Source organism: Vidua macroura, chromosome 12 (genome assembly GCF_024509145.1).
Source record: "Vidua macroura isolate BioBank_ID:100142 chromosome 12, ASM2450914v1, whole genome shotgun sequence".
Lineage (NCBI taxonomy): Eukaryota > Metazoa > Chordata > Aves > Passeriformes > Viduidae > Vidua > Vidua macroura.
The window spans coordinates 18,571,921-18,595,282 of NC_071582.1; the positions used below are offsets into that span (position 1 = coordinate 18,571,921).

At 42.9% G+C, this 23,362-nt stretch overlaps 1 protein-coding gene across 2 annotated transcripts in view; it reads right to left on the reverse strand.

The window, feature by feature from the left end:
- Positions 1–23,362, reverse strand: part of IGF1R (insulin like growth factor 1 receptor) — a 171,777-nt gene that overhangs the window by 32,552 nt on the left and 115,863 nt on the right. For both annotated transcript variants that reach the window (XM_053988224.1, XM_053988225.1), the window contains exons 3-7: positions 11,812–12,124; positions 9,191–9,336; positions 7,598–7,742; positions 3,141–3,355; positions 1,063–1,189 (exon numbers count right to left, since the gene is read on the reverse strand). In XM_053988224.1, the coding sequence (XP_053844199.1) occupies positions 1,063–1,189; positions 3,141–3,355; positions 7,598–7,742; positions 9,191–9,336; positions 11,812–12,124 (946 nt within the window). The remainder of the gene's footprint in view (positions 1–1,062; positions 1,190–3,140; positions 3,356–7,597; positions 7,743–9,190; positions 9,337–11,811; positions 12,125–23,362) is intronic.

The window sequence follows — 23,362 nt, forward strand, 5'->3', positions numbered from 1 at the left end:
GCAGTACAAAATTCAGAGTTCAGTTTTAGTCATGAGCAATAAAGCAACATTCTCCAAGAGAAAACTATATTTATCTTTTTTTTTTTTTAACTCAAAACAGGCAGTGAAATGCTTCAGACATATTTAGACTTTAAATAAACATATATCAAACAGAAGCAACTCAAAACAGTTATTGATCGTGGCCAAGCTTTTTACCATAAAGACTGGCCTTGACCAGTCCTACAAGCTTTTTACCCTTTTATTTCCACACAATACAAACACATTTATACAGTTCTACTTTTCAGAAGTTGTAACACTGCTGCAAGAGCATACAAACTCTTGTTATTAATATCTGTACACTTGCCAGCACTGGCTTCATTGTAGAACACAATGATCTTTTTCAAGTGATGCTGGACACGAACCATTTGTGCTTCCATGTCTCACATCTTTGCTCCATGTATCATTACCAGCATTCCAAACCTCCCTTTCACACCTCCACACTACTTGGAGAGTTATTTCTGTGCTCATTTGTTCTTTTTTATTACTTTAACTCTGAGCCACAAGGATATATAAAGGCAGAGGCATCTCCCAAGTAATTTGGATTTCTCCAGTAACACCTTTCTCCCCACACCTTCATTATCAAGAGATACTAATGCAGGAAATGACCAAAGCTAGACAGTCTAAATAACCCCAAACCTTGAGCAGACAATTCATCCATGTGGCAGGGCAAACTCCTGACCTGGGATGCTCTCCAGTCAGTACTTTGACTACAGAAAGCAAGTATCCCAGTAAAAATGATGACTTAGGAGGAGCTCCAAATCAGACCCCTGAGAAGAGCCAAGCCATCCACCTTTCTCTTTTTCAAATTTGAAACTTCCTGATAGATATGCAATCCATTTGCAAGACTCATTCAAACCAATCCCCTTTTTAAAGGAGGCTTGTGCTCCACCAAGAAAAGAATCAGAACAAAAGCAGGACTTGAGGATGAAATACACAAACTGGATGAGCCATCCCCACAGTAGGAACAGAATCTTCTGCTCTCTCTTGGACTGCCCTGGTTCATCTCTGATGACATCTACTTACGCCTCTTTGTAGTAAACAGTGAAGCTGATGAGGTCTCTGTAATCTGGAGGGCGATACCGCTCCCATGTCAGTTTAATCCGATTCTTGAGCGTCGTGTTGGAAACAAAATGCAGAATTTTGCTTTCACCTGCAATGCAAAAAGATAGGACATGCCAGAGTTGGCATCACATCACCTGTCAGTGTTTTTTGTTTCTTTGATATCAGTTTTAGCTAAAGAGCCTTTCCAGTAGCACCTGTGACACCACAGGATACCAACAGCCTTTGTCTCTTTCCTCCTACTACATTTGAGTGCTTAAGGGTAAGCAGTGACTTTGGCAATCAGTTTAAAAAATGCTTGAGCCACTTGTTATTAATTTTTTTGAAGCGGATTTTCTTTTAATACATCATCAGAAAGCTCTTGAAAACTACTTCAGACTCTCCCTGAGGGAGGAATGGAAGCCCTGTTTATCCACAGGACTGGTTTTGGAAGCACTGAATTCATCATCCGGCTCCAAAGCACGTGCGGAGCAGTCACTGGCCTCTGTGTGCTCACTCTCCAGGACAACTTTTGACAACTACCATTTGTTTTTCTGGAGACTGGACAACATGGAAAAGACAAAGGAGTTTACATTCCTATTCATCAGAGGCTGGACCAAGGACTCCAAAACTCAGTTCATATACGGCACAACCATTTGATGGCAGCAGCTTCCAGCTACTCTTCTGAACAGACCTGGATGGAAGCCCACAGCTTTGAAATGAATGGCTTCCCACTACCAACTCACTGAGCTTTCCAACCCAAAACAAAATAGCATTTTAAAAACTTAATTCTTGGATGAAAAAATTGTGTTCTGTCAACTGTGAGCTGGTTTCTAATGTTCCATAGAAGCTCTGAAAATAAAGAGGTTTTCACCCTCGTGTACACTGGCACTGTTGGTGCTATCTTTGCAAAGGCAGTTGAGCTTTTGTTGATTCTTTTGCCCTTCTCAGAGTCAGAAAGCTTTCTGTACTGGTTTCTTAAAAAAGCAGGCAGCAGCTGGCACTGGCCTCAGTGGTAGTAAGGCCTGGCTGTGTGTCTGTAACTCCTCCAGGACTGCAAGGCTTTGCTCTATTGAACGTGCAAAGAATGGAGGGTGCTTACAACAAGGATCTGGGCCATCTGCGTGTGCATCGCGCCCAAAGAGACATTCAGCAGACTACGTGTCCTAGTTTTGTAAGCACCATCCACAACAAGGGGACTTGACTTATACACAAGATCCATTTTAGTTTACTTAGCTCCAAAAACACCACAAAGCAACCAAGGGAAAAATGCATTGCCAGTTTCAAGAGTTTGAGGCAAAGCTTGTAGGCATTCTTAATTCCTAGAAGAGAGATTGCTTTTAAACGTCCTGTTTCACCTGGAGACCTGATGTGCAGACCACCAAAGCCAAGAGAGGACTTTCCAATAACTCTGACCATTGCAGAATCCAAAATTAAATGCAGATACGCTCAGGCTTAAGAATACTGCAGAACATTAAAAAGTTTTCTCAATTCAAAAGCAAGCAATTTGAAAACAAAGCAGAGCAAACTAAGTTTGAAACAAGCATTTCTAGCAACCAGGTAGAATATTTGGCAAGAGCTTAAATGAAGTTGAATATAACAGAAACCGTTTGTTTTGGTGTCTATGGAATTGTTATTCAGCAGCTTCATATCAAGAAAGAATAAGTATCAGAGAGGGGAAAACCCCTATAATGATGCACAGTTACAAAGGAGACAGAAATTGCTCCTTGTTGGAGACATCAAACTACTGGATTTCATTTCTCATGCTTCTGTTGTTATCTGCTGCTGCTGTCACAAAACAGGGCATGTGGGAAGAAGTCATCTCCTACAAGTGGGTTTTACAGATGAGATAGGGACTGTGTAACCACATCATTTTCCACTCATGTAAAGGTACCTTCACAGCAACAGTTTAAAGCCTGAACAAGCAGAAGGCCTGAAAGCCTCTTGCAAATCCTAAACTCTTAAATACTGCAATGGTCAGCAACATGTCAGCATGTTGGGTTTGCTCTTGTGACACCCTCCTGTGCAGCTGGCATTGAGATTTTTTTTGTTTGTTTACTTACAAGAGGCTCTCTCCCCATTGTTCCTTGGATTTATATCTCCTTTGCTCTGTCGTCCCTTGGTTCCAGAAACCTCCTCCATACGGTAAATCTCAGAAACACACAGTTTAGGATTAAATGCAAAGTACATTTTCCCCTCACTGATTGTCAAGTTATGATGGTTCCAGTCCCACAGCTGCTGAAGATTGTGGTTGTCAAGCACATAGAAGGAATAATTCCTAGAAGGAAGTTTTTGAAGAAAAAATACTCATTTTAATTCACAGCTCATTCCAACAAAGAATACCTTTCTACAAGAAAACTTTGAAACACTCTATTTGTTCCCTCTTACTTTCAATTGGTGTTCAGCAAAGAGCTTTCTTCTATCCCATGGAGCAAGTTAACTCTGACTGTTTAGGGGGCAAGGAAATGAGTGTGACACGGGACTCTAAAGGTGACACCACACCATCTAAACCCCACTCCATCATGTTTTAAGAGTTGCATAGGAGTGCTATGGGGAACATATAAATTCATGTCCTCTGAACAGCAGGTCTCTACACTGGATTTTCCATTTGGTGGCAAATGGGAAGCAGTAACCTTAGATACTTTATGGGAGGAAAAGCCTTCTGGAGTCCTGACAATAAAACAGAGTCATTAACACAGCTCTTGCTTATGTTTACAAAAGCAGCTCTAAAAGTTTGTATAGCGAGGTTTCCTTGCCTCTCTGTTCTACCTCTTGGCCCAATAAAGATTTCCTATATTATGCCAAGTACAGTTGCACCTGCACATCAAAACCCAACAGCAAACAGTTGTACTGACTGCACAGGATCCACACTTCAGAGCACTGAACTAAACACAGGCAGCTGTGCTGAGCCCACTCCCTAAGCACTGCCCTGGAATAACATGCACATCCTTTATTTCCACAGATACTGTACACAAAGCTGTATGCAAAAGGCCTATGAAATATTATGAAAGCCCTATTAAATATTATGAAGAAATTCCTGGTACTACTCAATTGGGCTGAATTGGAATAAAAACCATACATGCAACAGAAGCAAGATTGTAGGCTCTACATCAGCTGCAAGACAACACCTGCAAGGACGCTGATACTTTATGATAGCAGGGACAGGAATGCACTGGCAAACGAGATAAAGGTCTGTGTAGCTGATGAACCTAAATCAAGATAACCCACCATGGCAGCATTTATTTCAGTCTGCTGGGAAGTTCCTCCATCATTAACTACAGCAACACAAAATCCACTATTAACACTATGAAGCCCATCTTACACTGCTCAGCCCTTGGCAATAGAGCTACACTGGGCTTACTACAAACCCTTCCAGAGTTTCTGCAGAGAAATGTGGCAAACAAACCACAGTGCTCATAAAAATCTGCCATATTATTCATTTACGGTTTTCCATCAATTATTCCATTTAAAAATTAGCATTAATTCCTCTCTCACCCAACCTGAAACAAAAACTGTGCATTCTGGCTCCAATCTACACGGATTTGCCATTTCTTGTAATGTAGAGTGTATTTTGAGAATAATGTGAAAGACAAGTTGTTTCTCTTATTTCCATTTGTCCCCTAATTACCCAGGACATAATTTCTAATGAAGTAGCTATACCTGGTACCACTTCACACAGATGCTGAGAAGAATGTGCTCAGTTAACAAGGGAGCAGAGACATGTTTGTGCTTTAAATGCATTCTGCCAGGAGAGAACAAGGATGTTGAAGTGCCTGTGGGATTTGACAGACATCACCAAATCATGTGTTGATTTGAAAGTACTGCATCTTACTAAAGTTCAGTGTTTTCTTGCCTTGTTTGAAAAGCTAAATATATGAGCTTCTGAAACCTCCATACAAACCCAGCCTCATACCTCAAACTTCACTCTCACACAGTTGAGAAAAATCCCCAAAATCAGGACGGAGCTGAGGAGCATCCCCATGGGAGCCTGCACTGCAGCCAGGTGTCACCACAGGTCTGGAGGGGCTCATTCCCCACCCACCCTCAGCACAGGGTGCCTGCTCTGCTGGAATGCTGTGGTTAGATCAGGCCTTGCTGCTCTCCTGAAGACTGTCTGAATTCACCACACCCTGACAATAATGATCCCAGGAAAAGAAGCCATAAACTCCTCAGCGAGGAACCACACAACAGCTGAAGATCCTGTTCACACCTTCCAACAGGCCTGACAGCTGATACCTCTGCCTCAAAATGGTGTAGAAAACAGGGGCGGGGGGTGTTTTGATTTTATAGGCTGTCCCCCAGTTTGCTGCAGAGGTTGAAACACAACATCAGAGCAGGTCAGTGCCACAACCGAAACTCCTCCTCAGTCATCATCTCCTCACTTGCTCCTGAAGGCCACACACTGCTCATTTTCCAGTACCCAACCTGGGATGCTCTGGGATGTGCTGCCTACACACCATCCATGCACACAGCAGTGAACACACACTGACCCCAGCTGAGGATGGAGGAGCCTGGCAGAGTCAGCACCAGATGAGAGAACAAAACCCTGCAATAGACACTGAGACCCCTCTGGCAGCACATCTACATCTCAGTTTCCCTATTTGCAAGGAGAAATTACTTTCTTGCTGTGGAAGCACGTTCACTACAGACAATGGTTTTCAAAAGAGGCAATGAAAACTCCAAAGACAAAGTAAACTCCCTCTAAACTTTCCACTTTCTGTGACAACCAAGGCAAGCAGCAGCAACTGAATAAGGAACAAAGAACATCTGAAGTGCTGTTTTGTCAGTCCAGTTCAATAAATAAAAGGACAGTGGCTGTGGGGTCAGTCATGAAATGAGCAACAATCATAATGGGCCTTAAGTTACCCTCTCTGTCACCCCTCAAGGCACTGCTGGCACAAACAGCTCTTGTTCCAGCAGCCCGTTGCTTTCCAGGTTAAGATCCCACTCCCTGTTGTTCGTAGTTCTGCCCAAGTAATTGTTCAGGCTCAGTCCTTCCTTGTCAGATGGCTACTTCCACCTAAGTATTTTTGGACATGTTATTTAGACTGTGGTAATGCCTAAATTATGCCAGGCATTTTCCAAGCAAAGAGACTGCCCCTGGCCCTTAGTATGTAACTACAATCATTTCCTAACACAGGGGAATTTTAGCACAAGCAGCTCTTTACTATAGATGTATTTCACCTCCCCACTCAGCCCCGTTTTCTTCTTCAAAGCTGCACCTATTTGCTCCTCTGTTTGGGAATATGACTGGCAAACCTCCCGTTTCCCCTTGGTTCAGCTCTGTTTGCTGACAGACAAGGTACCATAAACACAATTACTACCTGAGACACAAAGCTAAACTCAAATTCAAAGAGGTCAAGGGAGAGAAGCAAAGACAAGTCAATAACTGGAGTGCCTGCGAGGGCACAGCCTGCCAGGAACGGCCCAACGAGCCCGGACAATCCCATGGGATCTGCAGCTGGAAACAAACTCCTCCACAGAGCCAGTGCTCTCCTGGGCACACAGCATGCTCTGCAAGGGCAGCAGGCACAGCTGCCCTTGCACTCATGCTGTCAGATGCTGGAATTTTAAGAATTTAAGACTGACCAAAGACTATCCTGAGAGCAAGAGGGAGGCTGTGAAGAATCCCTGGTGCTTTAACTTTATACAGTCAGGGCAGATGTCAGACATGAGCAACCTTTCCAATGACCCTCACACTACCTTTTGTTCTACAATTTCCCCCAATTCTTCATTTAATAGTTCTGTCATTATGGAGGGGACTGATTGCTTCCACAGAACACTGGTTTAAACCTGGGACAGCTACTTGATTTGGGATGAGAAAGAGCAAGGCAGTTTGCTGAAGGACCCTCACCACACCTCAGCATCACACACTCTGCAGGAATAAAAACTTTTGCCTTGACAAACTTTTACCATCATAGGAAAACAGGAGTTATGTACAGCAGTAAGCATCACATGGTGAGTAATTATAGAAGCAATATAATCCACAGCAAACATTTCAAGGGATCAACTTTTCCGGACCAGTCTTTTGCATGCTCAGTAGATAATCCATGTAATGCTAACATTTCAGGGAGTTGCAAACAATTGCAACTGTGTTGCACTCCCTGGCCAGTAAAATTCATATTTCCTTTCAGCTGACTTCTCCATAAAACTCTTCTAAAACCCAACAGTAAAGTACTACAAAGAAATCCAATTGTTTCTGAAGATGCTCTTTTCTCAAAGAGAGCAAAAAGAACAAACAAAACTGCTTTATTGATGTAAAGAATCTACCTAGAAAAACCTAAAGTGAAAAGCAACAGCAAAGGTACCATAAAATACTTGTCATATACTCAATTTAACATGCTGATTTGGACAGTAATGCAAATGAGCAATGCTGTGCAGAGGTGTTCACGAGGATAAAAACACTGAATATTAGTGGAAGAGGAGACTCCATAAATGAAAGTGAACGGGTTTTAGGAGACTTATTCTCCACAGCTTTCTATTAAAGTGAACTTGCATCCACAAATACCTGAACACTTACCCGTCCACCTGTTCCTCTCCCAGAATGTACCGCAGGTTCTTCAGGAAAGACAGGGAGACCAACGCGTGGGAATGACGAATCTTCACATACCCCGTTACTGTCTCAATCAGACCCATAAAATTCTCCAGTTCTGAGGCAATGTTATCTACAGTGAGAAAAAGATAATGGTTATTGTAACAGAATTCACAGCTTTGACTAATATTCTGCTTTGTGCAGCATTAGCTCAGTAAAAGAAAATGTTTGTACTTGCTGCTTTTGAAAATGAGAGACACTGGTTTTCCTCCCCCAGAACAGTTGCCTGTGCAGCCAGATGGTTGAAGGGCAAAATAAAGCCACAGAGTAACAGTGGGAAACCAGTCTTGCTTTTCCATACTGGAACACCTGATTTTTCCATGGGCATTGCCCTCTGAAGCCAGCACCAAATGGTGAGCCAGCACTCTGGCAGGGATGAAAAGACCCTTGTGTAAATGTACACACCGTGAGATGGAATTGCTCTCTGGATATGGAGCAAAGGTCAGGCAGAAAGCTCCACTGGAAAACAGAGAATGAGACTGAAGAGGAGAGGGTATGTTCCTCATCTGCTCTGGGCCACAGAGCATTGCTTTGCTCTGTGAAAAGCTACAAAACTGAACCAGCTGATGAAACAGTAAAGATAAAACAATCAGGAAGTCCTCCTGCCATGGAGCATGTTCCAGTCAACTCACTTTCCCATGCCAAATAATGAGATGCTCTTTGGCTCTCTAAAATCACGCTTAAATAAAATTTAAAAACCCCCACATGCATGCCCCAAGTAACTGGAACATCTCCCCTAAGGGAAGATTGTACCTGTAGCAGTGGGACCACAACATAAAAAATCTACATGCTGCTGTAACTGAACCCTGGAACTTTCATTCAGCATGAGGCAGGGAATCAAACAGATCCTAATCTTTCAATCTTATTCATCAAACTAAAAGGGACCTTCCATAGGGACATACAAGTCCAATAAAAACTAACAGCAATTTTTACTCTGCTTTTAAGAGCTCATCAACTGTCAACACCTCCCTGGCTGATGAATCACTGCTCTGACAAATTTAATCCATTGCTTGCTCAAGACATGTGACAGAAGTGGCCAGCTCACTAATGCTGACCATCCAGCAGCATAGTGTTAGGCTTTATAAGAGCTCTCAGCACTCTGGATTCCCTGTTCTAGCAAAACACCACACCTTGCCTTAAAAAGTGAGGCTCTACAGTCTTACAATGCCATGTGACAAGTTATTTACCTAACCAGATGCAAAGATTTGCAACTTTTCCACCTTCTTGGGCCTTTATTACTCCTTTGGGACCACTGCTCGTCTAACTGCCTAATCCTGGTTCCTTGTCCTGCCAAAAAAACCTAACAAAAAATGCCAGCTTTCCCCGGGAGCTGAATACCCATTCCACCCACACGGGGCAGGACAGCGCTGCAGAGGGCCAAACCAAACAGGAGCACTGCTCTGGGCCTGGAAAGCAAACAGCTTGCTGAGTTTTTAATGTTCTTATCATTGCGCTGACGACAGAAGGAAAAATGTGAAAAGAGCCTTATCAGGGGTTCCGAAAGAGAAGGCGATCACTTACTTCCACGCCGGATGTTGATCAGCAGATTTCCCTTGAGAATTGTGCATCCCTGCAACATTTGTGCTGATGTCACTGAGTCAATGGTCTTTGTTTTCCCATCCTCACAAATTTTGGGGCAAGGCCCCTCACAAGGGCTGCAGAACATGCTGTGAGGAAAGAGGGGGATATTGAAAATAAACAGTGATATGCAACTCTGAATCTACAGATTGCTCTGAGTTGAATTTTGGAAGATAATTCCCTCTAAAGCTTAGGCAAATCCTCCAGGCCAGAATGGAAGCTGCCATGCTTGTTCAGGATACTCTTGCCTGCTGCATTCCAGGGAAGCTGGAGCATTGTACCTCATACAGTGACCCATACCCACGGTGTGCCAGCTTCTGGAAACCTCTGTGGTCCTTCCAAAGTCAAAGGCACTTCAGGTAAAACCCAGTGCCCTCACAACTGTGCATTTCCTCCAACTGAATTGTTCCCAGGAACCCCTCCCCTCCCATTTACAAAGGCAGCCTCAGAGTGCAGGGAGGTTTCATGCTAATCCAGGCCCAATCTCACAAAATAGGCCAGCCAAGAACTGGAGATGGGAAAATACTGTTCACATTCTTATAAAGTTGTCTGTGTCCATGTCCATAAACCCATATTTAAAGCTCTACACTGGGGAATTCCATGCTCCTGGCCATTTAACTCAGAAAGACAAGTGTGGGAACACAGTGAGGAGGGATGTGGAGAAAGTGAGCAGTCAATTAGTCACTACTTACAGCTTAAGAGGCATTAAAGCAGCAAGTTTAAGGAAACAGAAGATTGTGTCTTGATGCAAGGACAACTAATTGGCAACAGAAATTGGGAGAGGAAGGCCAGAAGTCTAAGCAGGTTTAAAATGGGTGATAGAGATGGAAACATCAAGAAACACACATCCCCAAACACAGAGAAACCAGACTGCCAGAAGCTGGGAGGCAACGCTGAAACACAGGCTCATTTCTCCTTATACTCATAGGCACTCAGAAGCATTTTTAGCAGCCAAACTCAAACAAGAACTCAGGGCAGACCAGCTTTTGGCTGCAGGAGCTTTTTAAATGCTCCATGTTTTTTTCCTACATATGCATCTCAAAGTTGGACACTTCATGTGTGCACAACACAGGCCCTCTGATCACTCTTCCTGGTAAATGTCTTTCCTCACTGAAGGTAATTTTTATTTTCCAATTTATTCTAGCCGTTTTACTTAATATTTCATGATTACTTACTCTGCCTAGTATCACTTTAGAGAGGAAAAATACAAAGGCAAAGGCTTCTGCTGACAACACTGATGGACAGAGGCTTACTATTTATTTTTTTAAAAATAAAGTGAACCCAGTTTCCTGTGAGGCTTAAAGAAACATGTAAATTGATAACAGTTTTCCATGCATAAACCATAAGAGAAAGAAGCTCCTTTTCTAAGTAGTAAGCTCCTATTTCAAAATCCTGCTCTTTAACATGCCACAAACCACTAAAAGCTTCAGACACAAGAAAGAGGATTCAACTAAATGTACAAAGAATGCTGGAAATGCTTTCCATTTGCAACTATTTGTTAACAGCACCTCTGGGGAACAGAACATTCACTAGCCTTGAGTTACAGCTCCTTTCAATCTCTGCAGAGAGCACAACACTGAGATAAGGCAGGATGGCCGCGCACTCCAGCGTAAGCGGCTCAAACAGCTGCTACTACAAGCTCCAGGAGATAACAAAAGCTGCATTTCTCAGGTGAATATCTGGATTTGGGCAAAGGCTGTGTTAAGTTGCTTGTATTCAAATGCCAACTGGAGACCGCCTGGAACAGATGGATGACACGCATGCAGAGACACACAAGTACTGCATCACCACAATCACCTTTCCAGAAAACACAGCAGCCGACAAAGACATCTTTTAGCATAATACTGAAGCACTACAAATTTTAGAACACTGACTATCCTTGACTGAAAGGCCGTGATTTCCAAGGGACAGTAGGCAATGAAGGCTGCCTGCTTAAGCCACTGGAAATTACAAAAATCACAAGCAAACATTGTTCCAACTGTTAGAATTAAATAACAGGAGGAGAGTGACACTCTTACAAGAAATTATTCTGTGTGATACTGTTGGCTGCTGCATTATTTTTGTCACCATCTATATGATTACTTCCTTCTAAAACACCATTTTTTATCTCCTGGAAATAGTGAGAAAAGGGAAATTAAATGAAATACACATGTCTAAAATGCAGGTACACATAAAGCAAATAATATGCAAGGCAAGGTAACTCCTGTGGTTTGTTCTGTGTGATAATGGTCATCAGCCATCTCCAACCTTGGGCTTCACCTTGCTCTTGGGCTTCACTTTTGCTTTGTTACTCTCTACTTGAAGACCTGGTTCTGCATTGCACGACCTCCCCCAGCCCTTTGAAGAACCAGAGCCCACTGATGCTGCACAGGACTGCACACACCCATCAGGTGGATTCCTCATGGAAAGGTCTAAGTCAGCTTCTACCAGGAAGCCACATAATCCCCCACGGCAATTCCCCCCTCCTACATCCTCCCCTCTACCCCAAATAATCTGCACCCCGAGCTGCCCCTGAACAGGGAGTGGCAAACCCACAGAGGACACCCAGACAGAAGCCGCGTTACCTTTGGCTCCCGTTGCGGATGAAGCCCGAGGGACACTCGGCCATGCACTCATCGTTGTGAATCACGAACTTCTCGTACTCGCTGGCGTCCGTGGCGGGGACTTTGGAGCAGAACTCCCTGGTGACACAGCGCCAGCCCTCGAACTTGTAGGTGTTGGGGGGGCAGGTGGGCAGGCACACGCCCTCGTAGTAGTAGTTGCGGCAGGCCACGCACGCCGTGTTGTTGTCGGGCGCCGTGCAGCTCCCCAGGCACTCGGGGTGGCAACACTCGTTTTGGTCTGTGCAGGCTCTCTTCCCACACGAGCTGGGGCACACTGCAGGACACAAAGCAAGGGAGCATGAGCATCACCTGCTGAGGGGAATGGCACTAAAGGAGAAACCCTGCTCTGTGCAACTCTATGGTGATTCATTCCCTGCGCTCTAGAGCATCTCTGAAAAAAACCAAACCTAGTACTGTAAAAACACTCTGGTTTTCTCAGCTTTAGTTGCCTGAAAGTATCTTTTTCTCAGATCAAATTTATGACATGAACCAAGTAAGTAATAAAGAAAACTGCTGAAAGCAAGATCAACATAAGGATAATGGAAACAGGCAGTACTGGAACCTATTCCATAGCCCCAGTATTATGGACAGTTTTTTTTTTTTGGCATGCTGACTTATTGTCTTTCTAAGCATTTCTTGTCTTTCCTATCTGTACTTCAAATTGGTCTTTTATTGGCAAGAAAACAAGCTTCCTTCAAAACAACTTAATTACACTTGTAGAAGGAAGCACTGCTCTGTGCAGCACACATGGTTGGGCTGACCCCAGTGTAGCATCCCAATGTTGCTTATGTGTGCAAAATGCGGTTTAATAAAGTATCAAATCATCATCCACATCAAATACTGAGGAATTACGGAGCTACTATTTTCCCCTGAAGAGCATAACAGAATTATGCCTTATCCTCAAATTCTGGGTTCACAGAACAAAATATGAAAGGGAAGAAAAAAAAAAAGGGGGTGCAAATTTATGGAGACATTTGTTTTATGTGAAAGCATTTCAGCTTGGAAGACATGAACAAAGAGCAGAATCCTCAGCAGCCGAGCTCACCACTGCTAGATCAAAAGAAGTGGCAGCATTATATTTATGTAACAACAGCATTTTGATTACAGCACTCTATGGCCTTTTAGCCACACGAGTCGTGTGCCAGAGGCTCTGGAAACACACAGATTGCAAATCTGGTTTGCATTAAGTAGCTGTTTGCCACTTTCTAACTTAGCTAAAACACTGTATCAGTAATAACAGCAGAAAACTGGATTTCAGTGGTGCCACTACAGAGAGATTCAAGTGAAGCAACACAGACATTTAAACTGAATTATTTCAGCAGAAAGCAGAGAATCAGGAGAGAAGTTAACATCCCAAAATGACCATGGAAGCAGCTGATGAAACTCCACACAAGTTCTTCATTGTGATTTATCTCTTAGTTTGCAGCTACAGTATTGTTTTAATACAGGACTAAACACTCTAAAATTTTAATGCCCTCCTCTTCCCATGAAGTCCAGGCTTTGCAGTTTTTACAGTCCCATTCAGCAGAACTCCACCACCTTGACACAGGACAAAATTCTCAAGATTGCTATTAAGCAATAATAACAGTAGTAAGAACAACAAAAATTCCCCCACAAAAACAAACCAAAAACCACAAAAACCCCCTTGCTCATAGCTCTGCATCCAGGATGTTGACATCTTAGACTGACTTTTGATTATAAAGAGCCATTTTCTGACAGCTTTAAGTGGTGCCCACCTTGAAAAGGACTTGTCAAAATGCCACTGAAGAATTTTGCATTTCTTGTCAGAATGATTCTATATGGACTCTGATTAATTTTAATCACCTTGTTTTGAAATAGATGGAGGGGGAAGACTGTGAGACCAAGGAGGTGGGACCATGAGCACTGCTGGTGCCTGCTCAGGTACCACAACTATCACATGAAAACCAAATTAAGAAAATTTTTGCAGAGCCTGTAAGACTACAGAGAGCAGGAATGTAGAGGCAATCACTGCTAAATAATTCACAGTCTGAAGATGCTGGATGATTTTTTTTTTCTTGAAAAGGAAACAAACCATATACACCAAACTCATATACCAAAATAAAACACGCATGCAGGTGTGTATTCTCTTTCTGACGGTAATCTGCACCAGTGCAAAAGAAGTCTGCCCAGATGCCACCTTAGTAAGGCATCACAAATTGCCTTGCACCTTACGGTACACAGGACTTGCATCTGGCATTACTAAGGGATTAAATAAAAAAAATAAATCAGTGTGTCTTGCTAGCAGATGGACTGCTGTGCTGAGTGGGTGCCAGAACTCAGATTTCATGTGGTAGCTACATTTCCAGTTCAAAGCCCTACTAAAAAAAACACACACACCTCACCCCATGCCTCGACAAAGTTCATTACTGGAGGTATTGATTAAATACATGATGTCTTTGTTTTCATCTGAACAATCTGCTGGAAAACAAACACTGCTGTACTAAGTATTGGGATAAACATAGATTAAGTTTATTTCATTCCTGGGAAAGACTCCTGTATTCCCTTAATGCCTCTGCCATTCATGAGCAGTCTGCTATAAAAATAGGATTCCCTGCATCTCCTGCTAAATCTGCTGACTCTGGTCTATGGAAATATAAATTGGAGCACGGAAGGATACACAAGTTCACATGAAAAAGGCCATCAGTGAAACAGGTTTTCAAAACTACAGTAATATTTTAATCACAACCATTTTAACGTGAACTTTTGAAAACTTTATAAAGATAATTTTTTAAAAGCTCAGCAACCTCACTTTCTGCTCAGTCCCATTTTCTGCTTGTTCTTGCTAACGTTGGCAGAGTTTTCAGCCTGGAGACAATACGGGTATCCTGTTTCTTTGAAGAGGCAGAACAAGAACTTCTGTGTGTGCGTGTAGGACATATTATCAACAACAAAAAAAGCCTGATCTGCCTTACACGCCAGCTCCCTCAGATATCCCTGTTCTAAAAACCTTACTAAACAACACTGGTTGACCTCACAGTCCAGGCCCATCTATCCTCCCCCCACCCTCCCAAGCTCCTAGATTTGCACCAAAACATGTAAAACACAGGGTCCAAATACTTTGGCCAAAAAAAGTGCCCTGCAATACACTCAGTCACTTGTTGCCTTTATTCTGACATTAGAGACACAAACAGGAGAGAACAGTGGGCTGACATCTGGGGACAGAACTTATCAGCCAGGTACAACAGTGTCTCAGAACATGAAGGCTGATGACAATATACAAAAAAAAAAAAAAAAACCAAACAAAAAACCCTCTGAACAAATCCTTGCTGACAAGTCCAAGGGCAAAAAATGCTTAATTGTCATCACATGGAGATACCAAAATAATGGAAAATTTCAGAGACCTTGGAGGGCAGCCATGGGAGGAGGAAGTCAAAGCAAGACGTGGAGAAGGGCAGACCCTTAAGCACTTTAATAAAGACATGATGGAGGCCTGACTAGACCAGCACCCATTTACATTTTAGGGAGTGAAAGAAGTGTCAGATCTTCAGAGAAAGACAGTACAAGAGTATCAGTAGCCACAAATCCGATTTCCCAGAGCAAAACCAACAACAGAACTTTCATTGTCCATCCGTACTTCACCTTCTGATTTCTTCAAATGAGTTTTCCCTGCCAACAAAAAATTCACAAGATTTTCCAAATACTATTAAGATACTATAATCACTGATAAAAAAAGAAAAAAAAAAGGCAGAATTTTCCAGTTCAAGATGCCTGTTTACTGAGCAAATCAGATTGAGACCTGACATACAGCAAGGGGACACCTTAAAACTAAATGCAAGACACATCTTAGAAAGACAAGAAGCCCCAAGAGAATCTGACTCAGAGACTCATTATCCTCAATTAAAGCCCCCAAGACGCTAAACCAGAACTGCAAACACAAAGTAAGGTTTGGAAATCCTCAAACACAGTTCTGGGGGTGGGGGGGAAATTTAAAAAGCAAGCAACAAATCATCTGCCTGTATTTACAACAGTTCCCTTTTGGACAGGCTCAGGCTGAGGAGGTGGCAGTAAGTTTGTCTGACATCTAATCCCTCCCTGCTATGCCGAGCGTGCACCACGCCAGGGCTCGCTGCAAACGCCCCGCGTTGACATCATGGCTATCGTACAGTTTGGGCAGACAAAGTGTTCTTATCATCTCCAAGACGCCATGACTTCAGCGATGCTGGAGCAGAAAAATCAGGTGAATAAACAATCAGTCACAGGGAGTGAAAATGCAGCCAGAGGAGGAAGACTCCTGGCAAGCAGAGGCGCCGGCCTCGGCCAAGGATGGCACCGCGCCAGTCACATGCGGGCAAGCAAAAGGTTGCCAAGTGTGGGATAAATATTTTTTAAAGGTTCTTTTTCTCCTTGTAAAAAGATATTTGATCTTTCTTGTTTTGGTTTTTTTTTTGTTTGTTTGTTTGTTTTTTTTGTATACTCTTTTTGGCTTTTTTAGAGCATCCTTCAGATAAAATAATGCTTCAGAAAGAAAAAAAAAAAACCAGGGGGGAAAAAAGCACCTCGTTTTGAGCAGAAACCAGAGGAGGAAGGGAGTGTTTTCTCCTAGCCAACTACTGAAAAAAATTAGGTGTCTAAATTTATCCACAAAGACAGAAAAATACAGTCACTTTTGGAATGTTAATCCTTCTACATGACAGGATTTAAAAAATATTGCATTTTAATGTGCTAAACTTTGGTACGGCCTTTCAAACAGCTGACTTCAAATGCTCAAACAGCCTATACAAGACCTGATTTCTTTTGCCCAATATTCTGTTAGAATAGAGAGACTGGAGAGACATTAGTCAGAAAATCCAGTTCCAGTGATTCATGGTCAGGGCTGGAATCAAAAAGTACAGAATAAAAGGAAATACACATATTAAATATACGCAGTAGTGTGTTCTGATCACAGAAATATGGGTAAAAGTCATCTCCAAGGCACTGAAGAGGCCACTCAGAGCAGTTGTGTAAATCTTTATATTACCACAGAAACAACTATTAGCAGCTTATCAACAATGGTGTAGTTTTTCTCTTTTCTGTTCCCCCATCTCTAAAACTTGTTATCTCATATTCAGTGAAAATCCTGAAGGCAAAAAATGCTGCCATGTCGAACTACTCTCTAATAGTTAAGGCACAAAATCTGGCAGCTTTTGACATTAACTGCCAGATCTCAAAAGTTCAGTTCAACCCAGCACTGATCTAGGACTTGAAAGAGGTCATCTCCTCCTTTTAAACCTCCAGTATGTAGAGTCACGTCCACCAGCAAAATACCTGGATATATACACACTTACACCAAGAGGGCATGAAGTCTATGGCCCACAAGCTATGTCTGACTCGAGATCAGTCATGCATTTCCACATTTAAATCCTAGTCACTACCAAGCCATTTTTATCCCTGGGACCTTTCCAAGGATCCTGAAATTATTCTGAAGTTGTTCAGGGAATTATATTCTTCCCACTACACCTGGTCAGCCTCCACATAAAGCTTTTTGGCCTCTTGCTTTTTGGTATTTCTGTTTGTCACAGATGCTGTATATGCCTTTATCCCTGCATGAAGGAGTGGGTGTGATGAAGCATCCAGAACCTCAAAATAACCTCAGTGGATTTGCCCAGCCTGATATCAGCCCAGTAACTGCACAATTTTTATTCATATGAAAGACTGATCAAGGAATCTGTTCTTGCATTCCGCTCCTCAGGATTTTACAGGTGAAAAACAATACACAGCCAGTTGTGCAGCAGTTGGAGCCAACTGCTCAGATGGAAGCACCTGTAGATGATTCTGGAGCAAAGGAAGTGGAAGAAAGGAGTGGGAGATGAGTTAGAAAAGGAAGGTCCAGCAGCATCCAGCACCTGGAAACTCTCAGATTCCACCAGATGCAATGAGGTCTACAAAGCAGAGAGGAAACGTTCATCATTCAGTGAGCATATTCCAGTTGGATGCACTGGAGTTTGATGACCCCACACATCCCTCTTTTGGCCACCTCTCATTCATTCCTTACCCTAGAAGTTATACCAAAACAGCTTCCAGGCTTCCCAGCTGTGATACAAAACAACATGTGTGCCAGATTCATTTTATTCAGAGCCGAGGACTTGGGGACACTCTTTGGCACCGCAAAACTCCCATATCCCTTCAGTTTTCTGCAAATGAAGCAATCAACCCTGCTAAATGCTCCAGCAGTGTTACAGGAACTCCCATCACACCGAAATGAGAGCAAATGGAAAGCTGAGTGAAGAAAACAACCACCTTATCCCACAGTCAACAGGAACCCAAGACAGCACAGGTAGTGTGCGTCTGCTCCCAAGTGCGTAAGGAAAGCGCAAACAAACACGAGTTACTGACAAACCCAGGCAGCACGAATTGCATTCTCTTTCAAAACAGTTTATGTTGCCCAGCACAACCCAGACTGGCATCATTGCAGCTGGCACTCGGGAGAATGAGGAAAAAAACAAGTCCATTTAGTCCCTTCCACGCCAGTGTGAATTCAGCACATAAACAAACCCCACGGAGGCAGATACACAACCATCTCTGGGGATTTGGGGCCACTTGCACTCTATCTTCAACACTAGGTAAACAAACTGGCCAGGAATGTTTTACCATCAGTACTGCACTGTTCCAGAAACATTTCCTCTACGCACGAGGAAATTTCCCACTGGAAGATGCAAATCAGAACAGTAACATTGATCAGAGTGGGGATGAAGGCAGGAACATGAGGGTCCCCCCGTGGTGGTGAAAGCTGCTCCCCATCCCCTGCCATCCCCCACCACTCACTGTCACAGATTTCTCCACATTCCTAAAGGGACAACTGAAGTTCCTGAACTCTACAGTAACAGATAAGGAAAGCAAAGTGCTGCTGAAGAACAGCTCTGAGGCAAATTATTTTTCTTTTTTCTGCAGATTACGAGCGATATATTGGGGTTTTACTTGTTCTTGCTTAAAGCTAGATTTAATCTGCCTGTCTTCCAAATGCTGCAAGTGTAAGGCAATAAGCTTTACAGGATTTAATTAATATACTGCAAGCAAGGAGTGCTGGTCAGCCATCTCCTGGCAAAAGCCCAGCTGGAGGAGGACTACTATTCACATTCCAGATTTATTCTAAAGGAGGAAGACAGGCTGATAACATTATCACACTGGCCTAAATTATGTAGTTCTCTCAGTGCTGAAGGATCACAGCAGTTTAATCCAGGGCAAACAAGAGTCACTGGTTCGGAGGGATTCAGCTCCTGCTCCATTTCAGGAATGCCCTTTTGCTTTCATGCCTCTACACCCATCAACAGCTTAACCATTCTGGCACCAGCCATGAAACAGAATGTTCATCTTGGAGGCTGAATCAACACTGCTCCAGCCAAAGGCTAATTACACTAAAATTAAAGGGGGAAAAAAAAGCTTCAGGAAAACTGTTCATAATACACACAGTGGGGCAAACCTAGAAAGTTTTTGTTCATCTCCAACTCAGAGGCCACAACGACAAATGACAAAACCTGTCGAGTTCTAAACATTAGAAAGATGAAAACTCAAGGAAACAGCCAGAAAGACCAAGAACATTCAAACTGTTTTACTACAGAGCAAGATTTTTCAAGCTGTTCGCCTGTTAGTGAGATAGGCCACTAAAACCAGGATTAAGATCCAGATGTTCAGGAGCCCCAGAAAAGAGCAGGATGATACTCAAAGGGCAGAACAAGTTGCAAGAATGCTGATGGTTTGCAAAGTTATCAGAGACACCTGGTGCATTTGTTTTAAATAAAAACTACTAAATCTGGGATTATGGCATCACTTATGATATTTGTACATTGCAAGTGAAAGGCACCCTGCTAACAACAGCAACGATGCTCCAAAAAATATTAAGGCAATTATGCTAAAATGATCAAATAAAGTATTTCCTTCAGGACTTCCAGAAATACAAGAGTGTAAGCAAATCTGACAGCAACTGAAGATTGTGCCCTAGAGATCCACAACAATCAAAGGGTGAGATCTTTCCTTGGTTTTAATAACCATGGAATATATTTTTCATTCTAAAACTTCCTCTATTATAAATGCAGAGGGAATACAGAAAGTTCCAGAATTTCTGAGACAGGAAGATTGTGCATGAATCCATTTCTTAATGCATTTTAACAAAGTTTACAGGCAACACTGACAGTGGGAGAGATATAGCTGACTTTAAGGCTGTATTAAAATTACTTTCCTCTCATATACTACAACCATGGATGGAAGTGTCTCAGAGGGAAATGGGAAAATGTTATCTTTTTAGACTTTATGCAAATTGCTTTAATAATCTGTAAATCACCCTGAACTATCTGGATCTAAACTTTTAACTCCACCCTCCATGATCTGATCTGCAAACAACAGAATTGCTGCAACAGCTGCCTGTTTGCTTAGGGGTTCCTGACCAGCTCTGTGTGTGCACAGGAAAGCTGGAGCTGGGCTGCAGAACCTGCTCTGGGAAGTGCAAGGATGTCCCAGTCCACTGTGGCACTGGACACAACCACAAATCCAAAGCAGGCCCCAAGTGAACTGCTGCAAGTTCAGCAGCTCTGAATTCCCAGACAGCTCAAGCCAAGCAAAGGACTCAAACACCTGAGCCAGAAGGCACTGGGAAAAAGTGCCTTGGGTCAGCGAGGAGCACGGATGGAGCAGCAGCAGCTGGGAGTGCTCAGTGCTTCCTGCTAACCCAAGTGAGGGATGACAGTGTCATCCTGCCTGTGCTCAGCTCACTATCTTTAAAAACCTCCTCCGTTGTGAGACTGAACTATTTCAGTTCTTCCAACAGCTTGATAAATAAACTGTTTGACTGTGACATCCCCCAGAAACTGCAAACACACAGAATATACTCACGGGACAAACGGCGCGCACAGCGCTGCCGGCCGTGCGCTCACACACAGCTCAGACTTGGATGCTTGAGTTGTCTCTGCTGATACATTTCCACATGCTTTTGAGGAATTCCTGCTAGCACGACTGGGAAAAAATAATAATGACATTGCTTCGGACTTTCTCAATCCTTCCCTGTAGTAAGGATTTGTGATCAGATTTGGGAGTACTAGAGGTTTATTTATTTATTTGCAGGAAGGACAGCCAAGGTGAGCTGTATCCCGGGATCTGACAGGGGCTCCAGGCTGCAGCAAAGCCAGCTCAGAGACACTGCCTGGCTGCTCTGAAGCTGGAGACGGCATCAGACAGCACTTATTAAAGTAAAAGAGGGGATTCATGTTTTTGATATTGGCACAAAGTGGGAAGCACGTTGCTTCCCACTCTGTTTTTGCTCGAGTTTGGCACGTTTGAGCTACGCTTTTCTTCTCCGGTACCTTTTTTTGTCATCTCAAGTCACATTCACATGAACATATAAATACGCAGATCCTTACGCTCTGTGTATAGCAGATACTTAGAAGGATGCTCTCAAAAAAGAATATTCTTTTCACACACTAAAAAAATTATACAGAGTTATTTTAAATTCAGAACTGTTTGTATATTCCTTATAAGTTTATAAAACTCTCACTGTCCTCCCATGACTAACGAAACTGGAATTGAGGGAGTATTCTATATTTATAACTCGTCTGGTTGCTCATGCCTATGGCCCTATTTCCACCCTCCATTACTGTACACAGAGCTATGTGAGGTATTGTGGGTTCCCAAACTTCACCGATTTCCTAACAAGGCAGGCCTGTGTCCCGGAGGAACAAGCTGGGGGCTGTTTCGTTCGAGCATTGGCCGAACTCAGAGGGAGAGGCCTTGAGCACTGTGGTTTTGGCAGCTCATCTTGAAGCTGGTATTAGAGGCCGTGTCTGGGCAGTGACACGCCGAGCTGGCACCGGGCTGGGGATCGATGCTCTGTCTGCAGCACAAACCCTCTGGGATTCCTACACACTCACCCCAGTGATCCCAGCGCTCCGCTGAGCAGCTCCTGGGTCACCTACAGCACGGACACACCACAGGCACGAGGCAAATCCAAGCCTGACAGAATCACTGGCCCCTCAAAATCCAAAGGAGGCAAAACCCTCAATTTTTATCCAGAACGCCCCCAAGAGCATGGTGTGTTCACTGATGCTGGCCCACTACAGACCTCCAGTGGCTGGCAGAGAAAGAGACTCTATCAGGTATCTAAATGCAGCAAAAAAAAGGAAAAAACTGCACTACATACAAATGAGGGCTGGATGACATTCCTTATCCATATGAACACCCTAGACTCATGTAATCATATCCCATTTTTTGAACAGAAACGCTTTTCTAGTTCAAAAATCCCAGCAAGAAAGCTGAGGTTTTGTCATTGCAGAGGTGCCTCATAATTGTTGCATTTTTAACTCATGCCAGGCACCTGAGGGGCACAAAACTTTTTTTTAATTCACAGCTCCTATATATGCTCAATATAAATTAATATTTATCCAAAAAGCAGAGGGAAAATAGGTACAGACATTTTTTAAAATTCAAAGTATGTTGTTGGTGGTTGGGGTTAGGGTCTAGCACTCATGGAGATGGATTCACTACAAGGCCAGGATGCATAAAACCTTGAGTAAACTGGTCTAGTGGAAATTGTCCTTGCCCATGGCAGGGGGTTTGGGACTTCAGGTCCCTTCCAACCCTTGACATTCTAGGCTTCACTGTTCATTAGAGTACTAGAGCTATAAAAAAAACCACAAAAGGCGAGAAACCCACAACTCTTCCTAAGAGGTTTTGCTGAAAACCAAGTTCAGAAGAATTTATCCGGGGGTCTAAATGCTTCACACACAAAAGCAAGGCAAGATCTGGACTATGCTTAGAAAGTTTAAAGCTCAAAAAAAAACATTACCAGGAAAGCAAGTGGTGAACACGGACAACTTTGTGTAACTGAACTGAGAACGTTTTCCCCTAGGAAAATAAATGTTCCCTTAGAATACTGTAGCTGAGAGAGAGTGACAGCTCCTAAATCCTCCTAGGAGGCAAACCAAGAACACCTGCCCCTCCTTCCCTTTAATCCCAGGGTCACTGTCTCTGCTGTGGGTAGGCAGTGGTGCTGCAGCTTTTTCTTCCCCTGAATTTATTCAGCCGCTCTCTTTGCTTTGCAATAAAGCTGTCAGGATTAACAGGCAGCTCTGGTGAGTCAGATGTTCAAAGAGAAAACACGATCTGTAACTCTCCCCATCTCTACAGCAATTCTACTGGTGGAGTTGTTTTCCATCACCTGCCACACAAGACAAACTTTTAAGAGCTATTAAACACTCTTCCAGCTTAGCAAGAAGAAAAATTATCTAAATTTATCAAAGGAGCCAAAGTTCACTACACTTTGAGGAAAGGATTTAAATATGGATTATGTTTTCATCCATCTAGACCACTGAGTAAAATCATAAAAAGGTTTTTGAAGAACTAAATAGAGCAAAGCTTAGTATTACATTTATTTTCTTTTTAAAGTTTTGTATGATTTACATTAAAAAATGTTTATGCTGAAGTATGGCAATGCTGGTTTTCTAGAGCATGTGATAATTTGACAGACCATTTTCTACAGTTTTTAGAAATTCTCTTTTAATGTTAAAATTCCACTAAGGATTTCATTAAT